Below are 21,307 nucleotides of genomic sequence, written 5' to 3' on the forward strand. Positions count from 1 at the left end.
GACAGCAACATACCCTACAGAATCTCATTCTGTTTCGTGACACTCAATATCCGGACCCAGAAAATGCAACAGGGGTGATACGCGTTTCACAGAATATATTTTTGGAGTTTTTAGTTGAAACAAATTAAAATACCTGTTGCCAATTGAGTTTGAATACGCTCTCTCTGACAGGGAGACTGTCATGGCAGAGTTGGGCACTCATTTAACCACCGACAAGGGGGTTGAAAATATGTCACCGACCCCAGTGCGAAAATCTGTGTCACCCCTTAGTTACGCAAATTGACACAAGTAAAGACCCCATCAAAGTGCTGCGATGTGAAAGTGAGCACATTTAGATATTGATCATCGCATGGCTAACATTGCCATCACAATCCCGGGTGCAAGGTCGTTCAATAATGACATGGCTATTGCGACAAACTCGAACACTTGAACACAGGCAGGGTCGCACGAAACATGACATAAGTGGCTGTTGAGGCTTGGAGACATTGAGTTCAGAACGAGGTGGCTCTCAAGGCTAAACTCGTCGATTACCAACATTGGCGATCCCTATCGCGAATCGATTGGCCAGCAATGATCACTCATCGTGAGCTGAACCAAAAGAGGACAGTCATGTCTTAGCCTTTGGAATTGCGTTTGCATAGCGGCATGACTAGGCAAGAACAAGGGGTTCCAATACAGTATGTATCTCAATAGATCCCGTTAGCAGACAAATAAAGCTTTAGGTATGGCGAACCAGTAAGAAAACTGGTCCAAATGTCTTTAGACTTATTTCGCGCCTCCGACGACTAAACCAACGATATGACCGAACTAAAATTGAGGGTAGTGCAAACATCCCAGAGATGTACTGTTGATCAAACGTTGCTGTATTGGCGGTCGACGCCACTGACATTAGAGGGAAATGAATATCTTGAATTCGCAAGATCTACCGTCGCCATTTGCTTTACAGCGTCGTCGCATTCCAGTCAAATCTTGCTATTGTCTCAAACAGTAAGGGACACCCACTTGACAGGACGTTGGCATCTAAACGTCGACGGCTGTTTTAAGGCTGTTAGTGCAATTGCGACTAAAAACATGACTACCTATGAGCTATTCAGAGAAGTGTTAAACATTTTGATGCTTAGTTGAGGAATTCGGAGCAACAGAATGGGTTAGATCAAGGATAACCTTGGAAGACCCATCATCCTGACTCTGCCAAGTGAGACTCACTTCCTGATGACTAGATGGGCATGAGATCAGCATAGCTTCTTCAAGTTTCGACAGTATATAAAAATCAGCCGTGCTCCGACTTCATCTCACGTTGTACAGCCCAACAATCGCAGCCATCAACACTATCCATTCCTCACTTCTGATCAAATACTCATTTTACAAACCACCACCATAATGAAGGTCTCCATGATCATCGCTCTCCCCTTTCTTGTCCTTGCCTCGGCCGCTCCAGCAAAGCTTGATGAGCGACAGCCCGTTGATGTTTCCAAGGTCGTTTCCAAGGTCGAATCCATCGTCAAATGTGAGGCAAAGATAGCCAGGTCTATCCACGTCTGTTTCCCCGACATTGTCGCGGGCGACCCTGTTGGCCTGACCGAGATCAACACATGGTGAGAAAGCCTCTCTTAAGGTCCTTGCTTGAGTTTGTAACTCTAACTGGATTTTTGCAGCCTTGCGAAGCTCTCAAAGTCTAGTGGTCGGGCTCTTCGGTTGGAGAGTGTCCCTTGTATCTATTAAATGTGGAATGAAGTTGTGAGCTTAGGAAGCCAGCATCTGTTTGAAATGCCATTTCTTACACGGTTGTATTGAAAGTTGTAGGCAGTGTGCCTATGAAGCGAGTCAAGGTTATGTAGAAAAACAAAACACGATTCTTATTGAGTTCTGCACAAATAGAGTGTCATACTTGCTTCAAAATGACCGTATGTTGGGCGTTATTCATATCTATTGCAAAATCGACATGCTTCTTCTTCCACAATGATCCTAAGCTACGGCAACTTTCTTCACACCCTCCTCCGCGGCATATTCCAGCCCCTTTACGGTCTCGTCGATTTTCGAAAGGAAGGGAGAGTGCGACGCGTCGATACGATAATGCAATGCATCCGGACCCAACGTTGCTGCCATGTTGTCCTGTACGGCTATGGGTATCGCCTTGTCTTCAGTACAAGCAAAGTACATCGTCGCAATATCATGCCAAGGCTCATTCGTAACGACACCATCGAAGATGTGTGCCGACTGAGGCGCGAGTGTTTCCAAGGACTTTGTCAGTGCTTGGCCGCTCACATCGTGGTAAAAGATCTCTGTTGGGTTTTCCACACGTATATTCCCTCCCTTGAAGGTGTCAGTGGATACATATCTAATCCAAAGGTCTTTTTCAACTTACATCAACCATCATCCACGGCAGGTACTCACCGCCGAGCATTTGCTTGATGCACGTTCCGACTGGAGCTACAAATGCGGCCATGTACACATACATGATGACACCTCCAGGTAGCCCTTGTTCGCGACGTTGGCGGTATCCTAGACCCTTGACAGCGTTCGCTCCGACAAGTCCACCATATGAATGGACAACAAGAACGATCTGTTCACCGTCATCGGCTAATCGTTGAAGAACACTTCGAAGAGCTGCGGCATCTTCGTCAAGGCCTTTGGTGGGAGGCTCAGCGCCGACTGAGGGATAATCAACAGTGTCAGTCTTCCAGCCACGGTTGTGGAGTTCTTTTCTGAGATCATCGTAGCAACTGGAAAAGTGCCAAGCACCTGTTGCAAGAACGATTGTTGGTTTGGAGGACATTTTGGTGTTTAGTAAGTGGTTCGAGAGGAAGTCTCAGAGGGACAGTCGGTATCACGAATTTGATTGAGCTTTTTTTACAAAGGGCCTCATGTAGCTATTTTATACCCAAGTAATTAAACTTTTCTATCTGGCTGGCCTTGTGCTCTGTGTTGTCCGTTACCCAATTGCGATACAGCCATGTTTGTGGGTATCTCTCCACTTCATCACCTGCAATTGCAATCACACGATTAACGATAGGGCACTACCACACTGATCCTTGCCATGTCCAGTATCCGAAACTCCAAAGGACGCATCTCGGGATCTTGTTGTGTGCCGGACTGTCGTTGTCAAAAGGCGGTGCAGATGAAGGTGTGAAGATCGAGTCAGTAGATCTCGAGTCAATCACGTGGGGAAAACGTGGAGGTTTCCCCGCAAACATGGCTTAGCTAATGAATGAATCAAGTCCCGATTCCTCGGTGTCGGAAGGCATACTGTGGAGGTCGGAAGCCGGGTTTGCCATTTCTTGGTCACTAGTCTAGTTCAGAAGCGGACTCGTCGGATGTGTCTGCGAGTCCATCAGTCTATGACGGAAGGAATGGGGTCTCTATAAGTAGAAATACTGAGCGATATTGTCAAAACAAACGCTTGACATACTTGTACATATCACTGCTTTGGATCACGAGGAGACACAATGACACAAACATCTAGCAAGCAAAAGGCCTTCGACATCGCCATCGTTGGCGGCGGTATCGCAGGTCTCACTCTCGCCATCGCTCTTCACCGTCGCAACATTCCCGTCACCCTCTTTGAGCGAGCTGACAACTTCCACGAGATTGGCGCTGGAGTCTCATTCACTCCCAATGCAGTGCAGGCTATGAAGGTCTGCCATCCAGGTGTCAGCGAAGCTTTCTATAAAGTCTGCACCTGGAACTCCTGGGAGTCCAAGAAAAAGACGTGGTTCGACTTTCTCGACGGCACCACCGAAGATGGCAAGACTGCTTTCAGCATCAAGACTTCCTTGGGTCAGAATGGTGTTCACCGAGCTCATTTCCTTGACGAACTTATCCATCTGCTACCGTCAGAGAGAGTGCAATTTGGAAAACAGATTGAGCAGGCGGAAGAAGACGCCGATGGCAAGATTCGCATGACCTTTTCCGACGGGACAACAGCATATGCCGATGCACTGATTGGGTGTGATGGTATTGGATCTCGCGTCCGCAAGATAATCGTGGGAGAGAACCACCCATCTGCGCGACCTCAATATTCTCACAAGTACGCTTATCGCGGTCTGATACCCATGGACAAGGCCATCGAGGCTGTTGGTGAGGAAAGAGCCAGAAATGCGTGCATGCATGTAAGTTTACGGTTTTGTTTTTACTTGACAAGATGCTAACGAACTTCAGATGGGACCTGATGGTCACATACTCACATTCCAAGTGAATCATGGCGAGAAGTTAAACATCGTCGCCTTCCGGACAGACCCAAACGAGTGGGACAACCCTAGTAAGATGACAAAGACTGCCCGTCGCCAAGATGCCTTGGATGACTTCAAAGGCTATAACAGCCTCGTGCGAAACCTCCTAGCACTTACGGACGAGACACTAAGCGTTGTATGTTGACCCGAATAATCCCAAGATGACAAGTACGTACTGACAAGGTATATCAGTGGGCAATCTTCGACACCGGCGATAACCCCGTGCCGACATTCTACAAGGGTAGAATTGCGATTCTCGGTGACGCTGCCCATGCCACAAGTCCCCACCACGGCGCGGGAGCAGGGTTTTGCATAGAAGACAGTGCCGTCATGGCCGAGCTGTTGGCCGATGAAAGGGTGCAGAGCCGCTCAGACCTTGAGAAGGTATTTGCAGCTTATGACGAGTCAAGAAGGGAGAGGACGCAATGGCTTGTGCAGAGCAGTCGGTTTGTTGGCGATGCTTACGAGTGGCGAGCGAAGGGTGTCGGCAAAGACATCCCTGGGATCGAGAGGGAGATCAATGAGAGAATTGGGGTCATTTCGAATGTTGAGATTGCCAAGTCTTGTGAGATGGCGAGAGAGTTGCTGGCTTAAAAGAGACTTGATACATATTCTGAAAGCGAAACAATGTTTATACAAGCGGTAATGGACAGTATTGGCATATCACAGTCGCAGCATGACTTTTATTGGTGTTCAATATCGATTCAAGGTGATTCAGTGTGTAAGAATGTATTCTAGCCGGGTGTAAAATAATAGTCTGAGATGCCAGGTTAAACCACAGAACCCGACTTCTGTATCTACAGCCATTGTTCTACTATATTAGAGACAGTATTAGCGTCTTCCTTGTATTTACAAGTCACCCATCAGAACAAGTTCTTACCCTTCATGCCAAGTGCTCGCGCTTCGTTAATGACGGCCTGTGGGATATGTTCTTCCAAGCTCTCCATCTCTGGTTCCCAGTCAAGTGTTGCCTTGGCTCTGTTAGCTCTAGCACGCGCATTAGTCCCCAGCAGTACTGATCCGCGAGGAATCAGTTGATCCATTTCGTCTGCATCGACTTGGTCTACTGCGTTGCTAGGAATGAGATTGAAGTCGTGTGCAGCTGTAGCGACTCGTCGCGATATGTCGCTGAATGACTGTCCACTGTGTTAGCTCAGTGCAATCCGAGCGCTAAATCACCTACCATTTCCCCTGCACCAGTAAAGAATATGCCATTCGCGCCCCAAATATTATCGTCTTGGTTACCTTCACTCGCCTTCTCAACCAATCGTAGAAAGATGCGGCTCAGGTCTTGGATGTGGATGTTGCCCCATCGGCTTTCACCAGTACCAACCTGTAATCCTCGCTGGCGCTTCAGTGTAGCATTGGCAAGGTCTGGGATCTGCCTGCTACGCTGATTGCCTGGACCACGGGCTTGACCGTAAATGATAGGAGGAATGACAAGGGCAGTTTTGACAGGCGAATCCCTTTCATTCACCGACAGAATGTAGTTATCCACGGCGCGATTGGGGTATTGCTTGATGAACGACTTGATGGAATCGACGCCGGTGAGGTCATTGTAGATGACATCACTGCCAGAGCCAAAAACCCTCACCTTGTCAGCAAGTTCACCAGCCGCGAGTAGACTTGCGCCTGAGATCTGAATGTAGTATGGCGACTTGGAGCCTTTGGGCTTGTTCGAAAGAGCTTCGTATATGGTTTGGACGCTTTCCAGGTGCCCGGTAGCCGCAAGATCTACAGGAGCAACGATTTAGTGGAGGGACCTCACGAACCAAAAGCGGGGAGTCGGTTCGACGTACGCAGCACAATGTCGGCTCCGTGGGCCTCTCTGGCGATAATGTCTGTATCGTCTAGACTACCGTGCACGATTTCGACCTGACTAAATGCATCGGCAACAGCGGCTCCCTTGGTCTCGTCTCGGATCAGGGTTCGGACATGATATTCGGGGTGCGACTTGAGCAGCAAGTGGAGGACATCTCCTCCAATGTACCCAGAAGCGCCGGTGCTGTTTAGCGGCCGTGTCAATTTCTGAGAATCGCAACACTAAATTGGGTAGACTGACAGAAAGATTCTAGTCATGATCAAATGGCTGGAGGTGGTAATTAATTAATGCGCTGATGGTGTCTTATTGTTTCTATTTTTATGAGGGCTGCAAGGTTGGAGGTTTCAACACACTTCTGTCAAGGTGCTGGGACTCGAAATTTAGGACATGACCTCCCTAAAATTAGCAAAGAAGTAAAATCCTCATATCTGCAACACCTCAATCGAGTAGTTGACCTTTGTCAGACTTGCTCCGGAGATGGGTGATCAGTTGTGTCAACGAACTGCTCTTCTGGGACCAGTTTCTCACTAAGCTTACAGTGGTTGCAGGTGTCGAGGCGCTGTCTCGATGCCTGTAGCGCTGTGATTCACACCACTATGACGGGCAACTGTCGTTTCACAGCCAAGTAGCCTGGGCATCAGCAAAGAAGAGGCTCGCCATATTGTTGACCCTATGAGCTTTAGAGTGCAAAGAATAAATAAACTAACCGTTGGTCTAAAGCAGCATAAATTGACTTGTTAATTTCGTCTCTTATTCCTTCAGCGCCTAATGCCTGGCAGTTTGTTCAGTGTGAGGACAACCCCCGCAACTTTAGATCCACAGTTCGGGACAAGACACCCCGAACATGATGCCCTCGATAGCGAAACATGCATGCCTCTTGTGGTGATACCCCAATAAATACCGCGTGGGGTCATCGTCTTTTGGGGGCATCTTAAGCTAACTTATCTGTTGGCCCGCTATATAAGCACAGTTGACACTCCGCTTTCCAAGATCTGCTGATGCTCTGCCTGCCATACCACAGCGATCTCAATCATCAACATGGCCGAACACAAAGCGACGAGGAAACGGTACGCCGTTGTCGGTACAGGTGGTCGATCAAGCTTCTTCTACTCAGCTATCGCCACCGACTATAGCACGACATCATGCATCGTAGCCTTCTGCGACACCAACCAAACCCGTATGACTTATGCCAACTCAAAGCTCAAGTCTCTAGGCCATGGCGAGGTACCAACGTTTCTCGCCAGCAACTTTGACCAGATGATCAAGGAGACTCAGCCGGATGAAGTCATCGTCACAACAATGGACAGAACACACAACATATACATCGTCCGGGCTCTGGAACTGGGATGCAATGTTATTACAGAGAAGCCCATGACTATTGATGCACCGAGATGCAAAGAAATCTTTTCTGCTGTTGAGAGAACTGGCAAACAAGTTCGCGTTACGTTCAATTATCGATATGCGCCTCATAACACGAAAGTGTTTGAGCTGATCAAGTCGGGTGCCATCGGCAAAGTCACGAGTGTCCACTTTGGTGAGTAAACTGATGTGAAATGATGAGACGCAAATTGACTTCGGTGCAGAATGGATGCTCAACACAAGCCACGGAGCTGACTACTTCCGCCGCTGGCACAGAGACAAGCGCAACAGCGGTGGTCTCTTGGTTCACAAGTCAACTCATCACTTCGATCTTGTCAATTTCTGGCTTCAAACACGACCCCAAACAGTCTTTGCTACAGGTGACCTTGCATTCTACGGCAGAGAAAACGCTGAGCAACGCGGCAAGACCGAGTTCTATACTCGCGCACACGGTAGCGAAGTCGCCAAGTCTGATCCATTCGCCCTGCACCTTGACCAGAATCCTCAGTTAAAGGCCATGTATCTTGACGCTGAGCATGAAGACAGCTACTACCGCGACCAGAGTGTCTTTGGTGATGGAATTAGTATTGAAGATACGATGAATGTGCTTGTCAAGTACCGCAACGGTGCTAGTCTCTCATACTCTCTTACAGCTTACGCACCATGGGAAGGTTTCCGGGTCAGCTTCAACGGAACTGGTGGACGACTTGAAGTTGAGATCGTCGAAAATAGCTATGTCAACTCTGGAGGGGACCAAGCTGCCGAGGGTTCTATCGAGAGTCGAAAGATCCTACTGAGACCTCTGTTTGAGAAGCCACGAGAGATCCAAGTCGAAGAAGGTGTTGGCGCTCATGGAGGCGGGGATACTGTATTGCTGAACGACCTGTTTGGAACACCAGTGTCTGATGAGTATATGAGGGCGGCGAGTCACATTGATGGGGCGGCGTCGATACTCACGGGCATTGCGGCGAACAGGTCCATTGTTACTGGGCAGGCCATTAATGTGGACGATATCTTGATGGTCCCAGATTCTTGACCATCTCAAATACAATAAGTAGAGCTTATATAAAATGGATAATGTCTCTTCATTTTAATTCTCAGACAGACCCATCATTCCCAGAGAGTATCATCTTTAGCCGACTTGACCAACCATTCTTTACATACCCAGTCGACCCTTTTTGCAATGACAGGTATCTCAAAGGTAGACACGTCTATAAGCCCTGCTGGATCGTGTAGATCGCCATCTCGTGCGTCGATGATGGGTGCAGTATACTCATGCTGGGCAATGACAACTTTGAGAGGCCGAGCATGCGTAGAGTCACCTCCTTCTTCTGTATTCCATTCTTTCCCACCAATTGCCTGTTTGATGTTCCAACTATCCCGACGTAGAACATATGGCATCGCTATGACAAGGTGTTCAATGGTGCGATCTCTGGCGACGTTGTACCAAAGTGCTTCTTCAGCCAGGTTGACCTTGAAGCCAGCGACTCGACGCAGCTTTGGCCACATTTGACCAATGTCAAATCCGTCGCGCCAGAACTCCAACACGGGTAAGCCACCAAGTGTTGTAAGCTCTTCGAGGTTGGTGAGTGCCCGTAGTCCCTGAGAGAACAAAGCATCTATGTGCGCATCAATGCTGTGCTGCTGTGCAATCCTGCGGTAGGGAAGGTCAACGATGAGACGGCGCACCGAACCACCAAGTTTGGTGAGTAGGTCCCTGATCAATCCACTATTCCGAACCGACTGAAGCTCCTCCATGCTGAGGCCCAGGTAAACTGATGATGCGTCACAGAGTCGCATGGTCCTGGGGAGGGTGGAGGATGATGCTCCATTCTCTACCTTGAGGCATTTTAGAAAGCTCTGCAGGCGAGAAACCGAGTCGATGTATATGCAATGCTGTCGTAGAAACTGTATCGCAGGCTCATACGTAGAGCGACATACTTTGGCCCAAGTGAGGAGTTGCTGAACATGGGCTTTTGACACATCGAGGATGCGATTGGGACGACCCGGAGATATATCTGCCTCGAGTATCTGAAGGGTGATCTCGAGGGGAATGTAAATATTGCGCGTCATATTTGAAGATATGACAGAATCGAGGGTATCTTTGTGGCTGTGTTGTTTGTTTGTGCCTTGCCGTTGTTACTTGAAGTCTGGTCTTTAAAGCGCTAGAGTTTTAACGGATGCCTGCCAGGCTACGGTTTAAGGGAATGGCACGGGCCGCCGAGAGTTGATTCCCACAGTAACGAGTTCAGCTGGCCAGGCACCGAAATTAGGAAAAGTCGACATTGAAGACAAGAGAGTAGTCAATTCATTTGTCTGCTGTGTTGTTGTCGCGATGATTGATGAACGGGAATGGACCTGACATGTAGGGTCTGCCCGTGCTGTCACATAGCAGGATCACCAGTTCGAAACTCAATTCCAGTGGGCTGTTTGCAGGGGATCGCCTCTGGAGCATGCCCTGGAAGCCAGGATCTATTAGTGGTAAAAGTAAAGGCTCGTTGCGCTAAGAGCCTCGGCTGTTTGCGTGACCGATTACTTTGATCTGCGATTCCTTTTCGCAATCATGTCCAAAATTAGACGAGATCGACAATCTTTGTTTCCATTCTATTTCAGATGTAAGCTGTAAGTCTACTTGGCAAGGCATTCTTCGGCACCCGACTGAAGCATAATCTGACCAGAGATCAACAACCCCCAATTGATCATCGTCAGACAACTAACCAATAGCATCCATCAAGCGCGAATATGAATGCGGAGTAGACTAAGCCATGAGGTAATGATCCTGATCCAGGCAGCCGTTTAACAAAGGCTGATTTATTCAAGCCTGCCCCTGCAATCTTGAGGGCAAGCATAACTCTCATCTCGCTGTCAATCTTTATAGACGAGCACAACTCTCATCCCACCATCAGTTGTTCATCTCATTCCACATCCATCAACATAAACATGCGCACCAAAGTTTCCCCTCCATCATACCAGTCGTCGTGGTACAATGACTCTGCGCGCTACGAGTATCTCCAGAGCGATGTCTTCTGGACCCTCGCCATATTGATTCTTGTCAATTGCTGGTGGTCAGCAAAGCAAGTCGACTTCTTTGACTCAACAGCCGACGAGCAAGCCAAAATCAGCCCTCGACCATCAGTGTTCTGGCTCAGATACCGCATCACTTCCCGTCTCCGCCAATACGCCGTCTTTTTAATCTGCAGCCTATTCCTGCCACTTCACCTTCTTCACGGCTCTTGGGTTCTAAAGTCAGCTTGGCGAATTAGCTTTGGCCTGGTCAATCGCACATATCCCACGCTCAAACCGCGCATGCTTGGGTTCCTCCTTTACTCCCCTCTCACTGCTGTCATATCACTTGGATGGGCAATTGTTCTGGGCCTAGGTGTCATAATTGTTGGAACTCAATTCTTACTTATTCGCAACCTGTGGGTCATGACGCCGTACGATCCGGCTTCCACAACACCTACAAAGAGTATCAGCGAGACAGCTGCAGGCGACGGAGATTGGCATGAGATCAAAGGAGACGAGAATGATTCAAAGAAGGATAGATAGTTGGCACACAAGTATTCACTTTGCCTGAAGTCGGTTGATTTCGCTGACATTGGCTATCTTTCCTGGCCAGTGGAATAAAATATTATATTCTTCACCTCCGTTGGTTCTCACACGAAATGATAACCATTTTTTCAATCGACCTTCTATAGTTGCTTCCTGTTCTTCTTGAAGAACCTCGAAGTATCCCCACAGGGCAGCTCAAATGGGAGTGCATCAGCGCACATTGAAGCCGCACAGCTGTAGTACCCCAATAGGCCCGAGATAAATCCAAAGACACCAGCAGCCTTCATCAGAGCCTTGGCCACCTCGAGCTTTCCGTCGGCATGAGCAAAGTTTGAAGCTGCATCAAGTGTGAAGCAGAAGAAGATTGTAGCAAAGATGCCAAACGACACGAGGTTACTAAAGCTTGGTCAGTCTCCAGACTAGATGTTCTGTCGATAAGAATACTTACATAGGTGCTGATCCCAACATGAAGAATAGAGTCAGAACTGCCCAGACTGTATACTTGGTTAGTTTCTGTGAGCCAACTTGATGATAGAAGAAAACGAACTCAGAACGTAGAACCCGAGAGCGTTGTGATACTCTGGAGTTGCTCCACCGTATGATTCGAGAACCCCAAGCGAAGGACACAAGATAACTCCATAACCGCCATAGAATACCGCTAGCGAGATGAGTTAGTTATGGGGTGAGCACCTCTGATGAAACCACTTACCATAGGCACTCAGTGCTGAGTAGCCAAATGTGTTGCCGCGAGCCATCTCCCATTGAGCAGAGACAAACATGCACAGACCAGCAGCAAAGCATAGGTTGCCAATGAACATAGTCTGAGTCTCAACTCCGCGGAAGCCCATCATGGACAAGGATAGAGTCAAGAGTGTAGTTGCGAATGTACCCATAGCGAGAGGGGACTGTAGAAGGTGTTGTCAGTGAGGCGTTGGTATGCATAGGAAATGCTACACATACAGGATTGCCGAGATGCTGCCCCGGACCCAAGGTAGAGGGTGCAGGCGAATGGCAGCGGACCTCCTCCATACTTTTAGTAGTCATGGTGCTTTTTGGTATAGAAATAGATAAGTGTAGGTCTATTGAGCTTGACTATTTTGTCAAAGATACATAGTTCTTTGGACTTGGCACCTCGACCTTTTATAAACATCCCATCTCCACCTGGCAGCAATATTTTTCTTTTCTGTCTGCAGTCCCGTCTCAATGGTTATGTAAAAATTACCCTTCGTCAACGGCAACTGCTACACTATAAAGAGTGGCGCTGAGATGCAGGAGTTAAAAACTAAGACTTTATTGACTGTGGAGGAAACCGTTAGCTAATAGATCAACGCCGGCCCGGTCTAGCCCCGACTTCCCCCGGGTTCGTGGAGCTGTTTTGGCGGGGTTGGTATTTTCATGGGGTAATAAAGTATCACGGGTTACTTGAGAGGAATGGGAAAAAATTGAGAAGAAACCTTGCGGGGAAATGGGTCTAAGTTAGACCGTGAGTATCCTTGTTGTGTCTTGTTTTTGTGGCATTTTGCTAGCGTTAAGATATTGTGTCTTGAGTATTGGAGGAACAATTACCGGTTGACACAGGCCTCAGGGTATCAGAAAAATTGACCGCTGGAAGCATAAGAGACAAAATTATTAGAGCAGCTTATGCCACTTAGACTAAGCTTCTTAGACTATTTATTTTTACATCCCAAGACTTAAGAGGCCAACTTTTCTACTACTCACTAGACAGGTTACAGAGTCCTTCATTGGAGTCTGCTGACTAACCCTCTATTCTAAATAGTATAGGTAGTATCAGACAGGCTGCTCTGATGAACGAAAACAACAGAGGAAAAGTGATCTACTAGGCAAAAAGAGTGGCTCCGCCGGGGTTCGAACCGGGGACCTTCTCAGTGTTAACGAGATGTCATAGACTGTATCTGGTTGTGCATCGGCTTTCGCTGCATGGTCATGTCGGCTGTCAGCGGGATCTCTCTCTGCTGATTCAGGCCCGTCGGTCTGGTGAAGTTATTGATACTCATATCTACTCACTCTCATCCTTGCCTGCCCATCTTGCTACCTAGTCACAATTGGACCGGTTCGGTAGTTCGTGGGAGTTGCAGATCGGACTCGTTCCGATGATCTCTTGCAGGGTGGCCAAGCTCAACATAACAAGAGGTCTTATCGATAACAATCACTGTCATGACGTACAAGCGAGCAAGTCAAGCTTTCAACCCTGTGAGTGTGAGGCCCTACACCGACTTGGCGATCTGAAGTTCCGAAAACAAGGAAGACTCGACATTCCAATTCGGGGGCAGATATCTTACTGGGTAAAATTGCTATCAATTAACTTTAAGCAAAGCCCCATTCGCCGTTTTTGTAATCGGTTTCGCGATCAACAACGTCTTTGTTGTGGCTTTCAACTCTCATCCAGATCTGCACAATGACATAGCATAATCAACCAGCAAATATCTTTCTTCTCCTCCACAATGGACAAGGATAACTTCTATTTGCAATTCCTGGCGGCGATCCACCATTTTAAAATTCACAAGGACATCATTGATAGTTTCTGAATCCACCATGACAAACTTTCGTCCTCATCCACTGCCTTTCACAAGCAAAGACCCACGTATGCAAGACCCCAAAGGTGAACACGTCGACGGCGGTGACACAAACCTCAACCACTTTTCAGAAGCAATGTTCTCCTGCCCAGTTGTAGTGGCAACCGAACCAGCCTACGCTCTTGCAAGACAGATAAAGAAAATGAGACAGAAGAGAGCCGACAAGAAGGCGGAAGAGGAGAAAAGATCTACTGGAAATGCTGAGAAGGAGAAATGGCATGGTGATGATAAAAAGGAGCACGGCAACTTGGAACCTTAGTAGAAGCACTCTTTGGCGCCTCAGTCGAGCAAGGCCTGACAAGAGAAGCAGAGATGGTCCGAGACACAACCTTCGACATGTCTTTTACACCTGATTATTTCATATTATCACCAAGATCAGCGTTTAGCACAAGGGACAAAGCAGCCTCGGAAGTCTATCAGCTCTGGGGTCCACAAACTGAAACTGTTACATCAATATTTCGCACGAATGGGATAACAAATAATGTCCAAGCGATACATTTCAGCCAGTAGTCAGAGATATAATTATTATGCTTTTTTAACCGACGACATGGATAATAAAGGTTAAAAATACCTCTCATAGGCCTTCGCGGCATTCAAGGTCATCTGATCAAACGAAATCCAGTCCTGGCCTGTTGCTTGAACGGCCTTGCTCCCATCAACCAAGAAGCCGCCTTCAGGCGTGCTGTAGTCCTGGTTGTATCCCTTTCCTGGCTCGCCTTCACTGATGATATTTTTCCTGCCAGGGTATGCCTTGCGCAACAAGTCGCGGTAAGCTTGAATGTTGGCGTAGTTGCCATTCCCGCCGACGATGTATCGTTGACCGTCAGCAACTTGTTTCTTTTCAACAGCAAAGACAATAAGCCTTGCCACATCACGCACATCGACGTGTGTTCCGTTTCCAGGGCCCGTGCTGGGCATATCCTGGCCGTTCATAATGCGATATGCGACAATGGCTGTCTCACTGAGCTTCTCGGGGTCATCAGGTAAGATCAATGGCGGCCCGGCGACCCAAACTGGGTTGACGGCCGTCATGGTAAAGTTGACTTTATCCGCATGCGTTTTTTGGAACTCCCAAAACGCACGTTCTGCTTTCAGCTTGCTTGCGACATAGATCTGATGTCCCGTCGCGTCGGTTCCAGCCTTGGAGAGCGCGTCTTCGATTTGATCATTCCAGTCTTCCTCTGTATAACCCTTATCTGGATACTTTGGCGACTGCCCTCTGACAGTCACAATAGACGACATGTAAACAAAAGACTTCAATCCAGGTTCTTTGATGGCAGACTCCAAGATACTGAGCGTGCCCTGCATTGAAGCCTTGATGACGTAGTCTATGTCTCTGTTGGAAAAGTTGACTGGGGCAGCGAGGTGAGCAATCGCAGTCGCGCCTTGAACCGCATCATCGAATGCTCCAGTAGCGCTAATATCATGAACTATAGCTGCTGTGAGGTAGCCCGACGAGGCGTACACGGGCAATGCTGAGAAAAGACTGGAGGCTGAAGATTCGCTCCGCACAGCTGCGCGGACAAAGTAATCTGCAGCAAGAAAGGCTTCAACCGTGCGTGCACCGATGAATCCATTGGCGCCAGTGACCAGCACGATATCTTTTGTCGAGGACATTTTAAGTGTTATTGTGTTCGATTTGTTGGTAATGGGAAACAATGCCTTTTAATCCCACGGCAACAATGGATTTGCCTCTGTCGCATCCGTATCACGTCGGTGTTAGTAATTACCTACGTGGCGACCTGGAGATTAATGTTATCGCCGATCGAGGTTATACCCGTGGGCTTCTAGCACTAACCTAGTCGCTGTTTTAGTGCAAAGTCTCACTGGATAGGCACTTGGAAAACACCCACGGCTTCCAGCGCCGCTGAGGGAGCCAGGTCACAGTCCAAGGAAAGGACAGTCTTAGTTCATCAAGAAATGGATGATTGTAGCCAGTAAGATGGTGAGTAATTTGCGATTGGATATATAGAAGTGCGCTGGGCTGAGTCGGCAGAGGTAGACCCAAAACATGATCTTGTCAGCCTACCAACGCAAGCACTGCCTCAGAGACAGGCAGCAACATGGATCTGCCATGATGACTGTCAGCCTTAGTCCCCGCTTGTTAACAAGATAAATCATCAGTGCCAGCCAGAACTATTTCCAAGAACAGCAGTTTCAGTCCAACACTATCCAACATGGCATCTCCTCTCGCCAATACCCGGCTTTCGCCTAGAGAATCCCGCGTCATTGGCGCTCTACTCGGCGTCCACGCGGGCGACTCACTGGGCGCAACCGTTGAGTTTTCATCTCATAAGGAAATCGCCCGTACTTACCCAAATGGCCTTCGAGATATCGTCGGCGGAGGTCCCTTCCGCTGGCCAGTAGGGCATGCAACAGACGATACAGATATGACTCGTGGAGTGTTGTTGGCCTATCATGATCGCTATTACCGAGGTCTCCAACAGGATGTCGCCCGTCTCGCTGGCGATCACTTTGTCAATTGGCTAGACGGCGATTGGCCTGATAGAGCAAAGGGAAGCAATCCTGAGGACATTGGCAATACCACTCAGATTGGATTAGACAAATACAAGACCACAAGGGATCCTGACAGCGCTGGAGGCGGCGAGGGAGGAGCTGGAAATGGAAGTCTCATGCGTTGCATTCCAACCGGCCTGTTCCAGCCAGACCCCGACAGCCTGATACAAGAGAGTCAGCGCATCAGCAACATCACCCATGACGACAGACGATGCCCCATATCTTGTGCGGCTTACAACACTATTGTTTCCAAGCTCATCGACCAAGTCCCTGCACAAGAAGCTATCAAGGCGGGCCTTGCCGTTGCAGAGAAGCTTGAAGGTGAGCAGGGCGTTGTCTATGAAGCGATAGAGCTTGGAGAAGAACTGGACATTGCCAGGATGGCTCGAGAGGGACCATCGCGTAGACTCAGAGGACGATGCACTGGTTATGTGCTTGAGAGTCTGTCCCTTGCTATAGCAGCGATTCTTGACCAACGAAGCTTGGAGGATATTGTCATTGATGTTGTACGCATTGGGAATGATACGGATACAAATGCTGCCATTGCAGGTGGATTGTTGGGCGCTAGGGATGGAGCGGAAGCTATCCCACTACGATGGCGATCTGTATTGCAATTCGGCCATGAGTTTGCGATGAAGGCGTTGGAGCTTCTACGTCCTGACCAGACTGAATAGAGCAGAAACTAGGAATTAGTCACTCAAACTATACATACTTATGGTATGAACACGGACTCAGCATCATAGAGTGACAACCTAAAAGAGGAAATTGACAAGGGCCGCGGGTAGTTAGTTATCCTCGGGAGAGCGACAAGGGATACACGTGATGGATATTGCGGGGTTGGAGCACGACTAGTCCAGCCATTTATCCATGTACTCCTCCCCCGGACACTTTTCCGGTTAATCCTTCAGATTATCTCTCACTTTTCCGCTCTCACAGTCTCAGTTTCAACTGAACCAACAATCCCTCTCCCCACAATTGAAACGATCTGCCTCCAATGACTTTGGAACGCTCGATTCTATCGGCCCCCTCAGAAGATAGCAGCAACAATGGACATAGCTCTAAGAAACGGAAAAAGAACAGTGAGAGAGTCAGAGTCACAAGGGCGTGTGATGGCTGCAAGAAGTAAACGTAACTGCTTGGTGTGGAAACAAACTCATGTGCTAATCTGTGCAGGCGTAAGATCAAGTGCAATGGCATGCAACCTTGCAAATTCTGTATTCGAACAAGGGCTTCTTGTACTTTTAACTCAGCCTATGCAAGAGGTCGCCTCCCAGTGATTCCTTCTGCAGATGAGGTCGCAGTCGAGACAATCGCTGTCGCGGCGCAGGGAACAATGGCTGGTAGTGAGCATAGCAGTCCTGCAGACTTGACTCAGCAGTACATGGCCGGCCCATCCCACGAGACAACGCATCAAACTGTGGAGTTACAGGACTATGGCATGCCGTCTAACTCTATGGCACAAGATGGCGCTGCTTCAAGGGCTGTAGCATCCGTGCAGCAATCCCCAGAACCATCTCAGGAAGATCTTCAAGGTCATTATATCGGACCAGCCTCAGGTGTGTCGTTCCTACTTCGGGTGCAGAAGAGGTTACACCAAGCTATTTCCTTCTCCGGACCGGGAAGTATCTTTACGTTCGGCGATGCACCCCTACGTAACCCTGACTATGATCCGAACTTTTGCATGATGCTTCCAAAAGAGGATGCTCAGCGCTTGATCGACAGGTACTTTGACTTTGCCATGCCCACGTACCGGTTCCTGCATCGGCCCACCATCCAGGAATGGTTCACCGAGTTCTATGAGACGCTTGGAACCATGCGTGATCCGAATAACTCTGCTGCCAAGGTAGCCCTGTTATTCATGATCCTAGCACATGCGAGAGTGTATATGCCCGAAGGCGACAGGCCTGGGCCATCGGATCTAAGGTGAGTTGTCCAGTTGGGGTCATATCCAATACTAACGCACGTCATACAGCGCTAGATACTATCTGGCTGCTGAACATCAGCTCTCTAAAGAGAGTGGCTCTATACGGCTGACCAGTGTACAAGCACGGCTTCTACAATGCTACTATCTCGGCACCCAGTCTCGAGTCAATCACTGCTGGAGTCAATTCGGCATTGTCACAAACCTCGCGCTTGCTATTGGCCTCAACCGAAACAAACGACCTGGTGTTATCAGTGGGCTGAATCATATTGAAGTCGAAAGTCGTCGACGAACTTTCTGGTGTGCTTACACGCTGGATGCCTATCTCAGTGTGTCTCTTGGAAGGCCCCGGAACTTTCATGATGACGATATCGATACTGAGCTTCCTGCTTGCGTGGACGACAGTGACATCACAAAGGATCATATAAATCTTACTGGGTCTTCCAAAGGCTATTCGGTTATGCTTGCGCCTCTCGGGCATATGAAGTAAGACATGCACCAACCATAAGTAACGGAAGATACTGATTGGCGTCTCAGACTTGCTCGAATCATCGGACATATACTTCGAGCCCTTTACTCAGTTAAGCCTATATCTGTCAGCCGTCGAACGGAAGAAACGCAACGCATCTCTCAAGATTTGAGTGATTGGCGAGCTGAGTTCTCCCAGTTTCTCGATGCGGATTACTTCAGTACAACATTTCTCGTGCCCATTGTACAGCGGCAGCGTAATGTTCTTAACATGACTTACTGGCATGCTATCATCCTCATACATCGACAAGCAGTTCTCAATAATTTTGCAAAGATCTCGCGTCAGAATAGAAGAGCAAGTGTCAGTGACGCAGCGACACAAGAGAGCGTTCAGAAGTGTCTGCAAGCTGCGATGAATACAGTCGGCCTTATCGATGAGATGTCAGAACATGGGCAAATGTTCCGTGCATTCTGGGTTAGTAAATCTGGGTTTTCTAGCCACATGCAAGGACTAACTGGTTACAGGTCACGGCATACTTTGCGTTCACTGCGGCCATGGTGATGTACATATATGTGATCCAGAAATGGGCATCGCCACCCGAGACGTATATCGACTACTTTACAGCGGCTACGCGTTGTCAATCTCATATGGCAATCATGGTTGAAAAGGGTTCTTTGTCTGAGCGCTACTGCTTCCTGTTAGAGGAGCTACGTGTTGAAGCACTGCGTCAAATGAACAAGATGCACTCATCAACAACTGCATTTGGAACCATAGATGGTCATTCACAGGAGGGCGGCTTTCAATCAAACATTCTGACGATGGATACGCCGAGCGACAAGACATCTTATACTGATTTAATGGGAGAGAATGGGATGGACTATAATGGCATGTCTGGTGTCGACTTTTCAGGATGGGGTCAGTTTGCATCAATGATCTCATCGGGGTTGGGCAACCTTGATGTATTCCTGGATGATGAGGTGTTTAGGATATGAACGTCTTCTGACCCTGAGAGCGTCAAACTTCAAGCTTACTCTTGATTACTTGTTCTTCTGATGTTAATTTTTGCCATGACACTACCGTGAAACTGTATATTACATCGTGAATGGTTATCCTCGGCTGTAGTACGGATTGTTCTCCAGCCTGCGGATATGGCTTTTCCTTTTCCAGACACCGGAACTAAAGCCGAGTCTCGGTGTCGGAAAAGCTAGCCCGAGAATCCCTGCCCTATCACGGATCCGTTGAAGATAACAGACGCCCGTGGTTGGAGCGGAAAGAGGTACATGCATGAGTTCCACGCCTGTCTTTGTGCTTCCAAATAACAAACAGAGTAGGTATTTATCTTGATCCAACCAGACGCTGAGATAGTCACTGCAGCTTCAAGTACACCCTTTCAACACAATTATATCTCTTCCAAAATGTCATCCGCAGTTTCTAAACGCCTCGAAGGCAAGACTGTTCTCATCACCGGAGCATCTTCCGGCATTGGAAAGTCCACAGCGTTTGAATTTGCCCGCACAAGCCCCAAGAACTTGAAGCTGGTTCTTACAGCTCGTCGAATCGACAGCCTCAAACAAATTGCTGAAGAAATTGTCAAAGAAGTCGGCGATGGCGTTAAGGTGCACCCAGTTCAACTTGATGTCAGCAAGCCTGATGAAGTGCGCTCTTTTGTGAGCAAGCTTCCTGCTGAGTTCAGCGAGATTGATGTGTTGGTAAACAACGCGTAAGTAATAAATCTCTGTTCAGGAACTTTGCGCTAACGAGAACTGCAGCGGTCTTGTCAAGGGTGTCGACAAGGCACCTGAGATCAAGGAAGAGGATATCAACGTCATGTTCGCTACTAATGTTACGGGCTTGATCAACATGACACAAGCTATCTTGCCCGGTATGCTCAAGCGCAACAACGGCGAAGGGGCTGGCGACATCATCAACATTGGTTCCATTGCTGGCCGCGAGCCTTATCCCGGCGGCAGCATTTACTGCGCTACCAAGGCCGCTATCCATTCCTTCACAGAGAGTCTGCGCAAGGAGCTTATTTCAAAGCGTGTCCGTGTGATCAGGATTGATCCTGGTCAGGTAGAGACTGAGTTCTCCGTTGTGAGATTCTACGGCGACAAGTCAAAGGCCGATGCCGTATATGCGTAAGTGATAACGAATCCTGATCCAGATAATGTAGATACTGACTGAATACAGCGGCTGTGAGCCCTTGACACCGGATGATATTGCTGAGGCCATTGTCTTTGCTGCTGGCAGAAGGGAAAATGTTGTCATTGCGGATACGTTGATATTCCCCAACCATCAGGCTGCGGCAACCGTCATGCACAGGAAGTCATAGAATCATGTTTTGAACATTGCCATAGAAGATAGAAATAAACTTCCATAAATGAATGACACGGAACACACGTAGGATTGTCATGCATACAACTTGACGTACGCTAATATTTTACCAGCGATTTCTTGACTACTATATAATTGCCTACAACCAGTCGAGATTAGAGATGAATAACGTTGTCAATCTGTCTTGCGATCGCCAGTCCTTGCTTCAAAATAAGTAGTTACCGTAGCAGCAAACTTTAAGACAACGATAAACCACAGTAGCTATTATTGTGCCAGCCTATCAAAGACAGCATCGCAGATTACGTTTACTCATACCATACTTAGCTCTTAGATCTGATGCTCTGAAAAACACTGCGTCTCGTGACTTTGAAGGCTCAAGCCAGATCCGGTGTTCGATCTTATCTCCGCAGCCCAATTCCATCATCAAGCTGTGGGGGATCGGCAATGTCATGACTGACCTTTCGGAAAAGGTATTTACCCTCCCCCCTCATCTCCCACTTTTCCGTCCTG

The 21,307-nt window shown here is 48.2% G+C and overlaps 12 protein-coding genes across 12 annotated transcripts; 7 read left to right on the top strand and 5 right to left on the bottom strand.

Moving 5' to 3' along the window:
* Positions 1-1,965: 1,965 nt before the first annotated feature.
* On the bottom strand, positions 1,966-2,776 carry FGSG_03658 (uncharacterized protein; the record flags this gene model as incomplete). The annotated part of the gene is made up of 2 exons (XM_011323739.1): positions 1,966-2,313; positions 2,366-2,776. The coding sequence occupies 2 exons, from the start codon at positions 2,774-2,776 to the stop codon at positions 1,966-1,968; spliced, it is 759 nt and encodes a 252-aa protein (XP_011322041.1).
* A 670-nt stretch (positions 2,777-3,446) lies between these two features.
* On the top strand, positions 3,447-4,823 carry FGSG_03657 (uncharacterized protein; the record flags this gene model as incomplete). The annotated part of the gene is made up of 3 exons (XM_011323740.1): positions 3,447-4,109; positions 4,159-4,365; positions 4,422-4,823. 3 exons carry the CDS (start codon positions 3,447-3,449, stop codon positions 4,821-4,823), a joined length of 1,272 nt encoding a protein of 423 aa, XP_011322042.1.
* Positions 4,824-5,092: 269 nt separating this feature from the next.
* On the bottom strand, positions 5,093-6,308 carry FGSG_03656 (uncharacterized protein; the record flags this gene model as incomplete). The annotated part of the gene is made up of 4 exons (XM_011323741.1): positions 5,093-5,365; positions 5,413-5,963; positions 6,029-6,234; positions 6,292-6,308. The coding sequence occupies 4 exons, from the start codon at positions 6,306-6,308 to the stop codon at positions 5,093-5,095; spliced, it is 1,047 nt and encodes a 348-aa protein (XP_011322043.1).
* Positions 6,309-7,089: 781 nt separating this feature from the next.
* FGSG_03655 (uncharacterized protein) lies at positions 7,090-8,446 on the top strand (the record flags this gene model as incomplete). Its single annotated transcript, XM_011323742.1, has 2 exons — positions 7,090-7,585; positions 7,635-8,446. 2 exons carry the CDS (start codon positions 7,090-7,092, stop codon positions 8,444-8,446), a joined length of 1,308 nt encoding a protein of 435 aa, XP_011322044.1.
* Positions 8,447-8,520: 74 nt separating this feature from the next.
* FGSG_03654 (uncharacterized protein) lies at positions 8,521-9,483 on the bottom strand (the record flags this gene model as incomplete). Its single annotated transcript, XM_011323743.1, has 2 exons — positions 8,521-9,249; positions 9,352-9,483. 2 exons carry the CDS (start codon positions 9,481-9,483, stop codon positions 8,521-8,523), a joined length of 861 nt encoding a protein of 286 aa, XP_011322045.1.
* Positions 9,484-10,309: 826 nt separating this feature from the next.
* On the top strand, positions 10,310-10,959 carry FGSG_03653 (uncharacterized protein; the record flags this gene model as incomplete). Its single annotated transcript, XM_011323744.1, has 1 exon — positions 10,310-10,959. The coding sequence occupies exon 1, from the start codon at positions 10,351-10,353 to the stop codon at positions 10,957-10,959; it is 609 nt and encodes a 202-aa protein (XP_011322046.1). The 5' UTR covers positions 10,310-10,350.
* A 143-nt stretch (positions 10,960-11,102) lies between these two features.
* Positions 11,103-12,006, bottom strand: FGSG_03652 (uncharacterized protein; the record flags this gene model as incomplete). Its single annotated transcript, XM_011323745.1, has 5 exons — positions 11,103-11,358; positions 11,411-11,456; positions 11,510-11,620; positions 11,672-11,867; positions 11,923-12,006. The coding sequence occupies 5 exons, from the start codon at positions 12,004-12,006 to the stop codon at positions 11,103-11,105; spliced, it is 693 nt and encodes a 230-aa protein (XP_011322047.1).
* Positions 12,007-13,515: 1,509 nt separating this feature from the next.
* Positions 13,516-13,815, top strand: FGSG_12401 (uncharacterized protein; the record flags this gene model as incomplete). The annotated part of the gene is made up of 1 exon (XM_011323746.1): positions 13,516-13,815. One exon carries the CDS (start codon positions 13,516-13,518, stop codon positions 13,813-13,815), a length of 300 nt encoding a protein of 99 aa, XP_011322048.1.
* A 302-nt stretch (positions 13,816-14,117) lies between these two features.
* FGSG_03651 (uncharacterized protein) lies at positions 14,118-15,173 on the bottom strand (the record flags this gene model as incomplete). Its single annotated transcript, XM_011323747.1, has 1 exon — positions 14,118-15,173. One exon carries the CDS (start codon positions 15,171-15,173, stop codon positions 14,118-14,120), a length of 1,056 nt encoding a protein of 351 aa, XP_011322049.1.
* A 553-nt stretch (positions 15,174-15,726) lies between these two features.
* FGSG_03650 (uncharacterized protein) lies at positions 15,727-16,762 on the top strand. The gene has a single exon (XM_011323748.1). The coding sequence runs from the start codon at positions 15,734-15,736 to the stop codon at positions 16,745-16,747; it is 1,014 nt and encodes a 337-aa protein (XP_011322050.1). The 5' UTR covers positions 15,727-15,733; the 3' UTR covers positions 16,748-16,762.
* A 644-nt stretch (positions 16,763-17,406) lies between these two features.
* FGSG_03649 (uncharacterized protein) lies at positions 17,407-19,455 on the top strand (the record flags this gene model as incomplete). The annotated part of the gene is made up of 4 exons (XM_011323749.1): positions 17,407-17,996; positions 18,046-18,480; positions 18,532-18,937; positions 18,988-19,455. The coding sequence occupies 4 exons, from the start codon at positions 17,407-17,409 to the stop codon at positions 19,453-19,455; spliced, it is 1,899 nt and encodes a 632-aa protein (XP_011322051.1).
* A 423-nt stretch (positions 19,456-19,878) lies between these two features.
* FGSG_03648 (uncharacterized protein) lies at positions 19,879-20,795 on the top strand (the record flags this gene model as incomplete). The annotated part of the gene is made up of 3 exons (XM_011323750.1): positions 19,879-20,183; positions 20,233-20,601; positions 20,654-20,795. The coding sequence occupies 3 exons, from the start codon at positions 19,879-19,881 to the stop codon at positions 20,793-20,795; spliced, it is 816 nt and encodes a 271-aa protein (XP_011322052.1).
* Between the last annotated feature and the right edge of the window lie 512 nt (positions 20,796-21,307).

Source organism: Fusarium graminearum, chromosome 2, assembly GCF_000240135.3.
Source record: "Fusarium graminearum PH-1 chromosome 2, whole genome shotgun sequence".
In the NCBI taxonomy this organism is placed as follows: Eukaryota; Fungi; Ascomycota; class Sordariomycetes; order Hypocreales; family Nectriaceae; genus Fusarium; species Fusarium graminearum.

What these genes read in the sequence shown, in the direction of transcription:
- FGSG_03650 (XM_011323748.1), top strand. Translation starts at nt 15,734, where the DNA reads ATGGCATCTCCTCTCGCCAATACCCGGCTTTCGCCTAGAGAATCCCGC.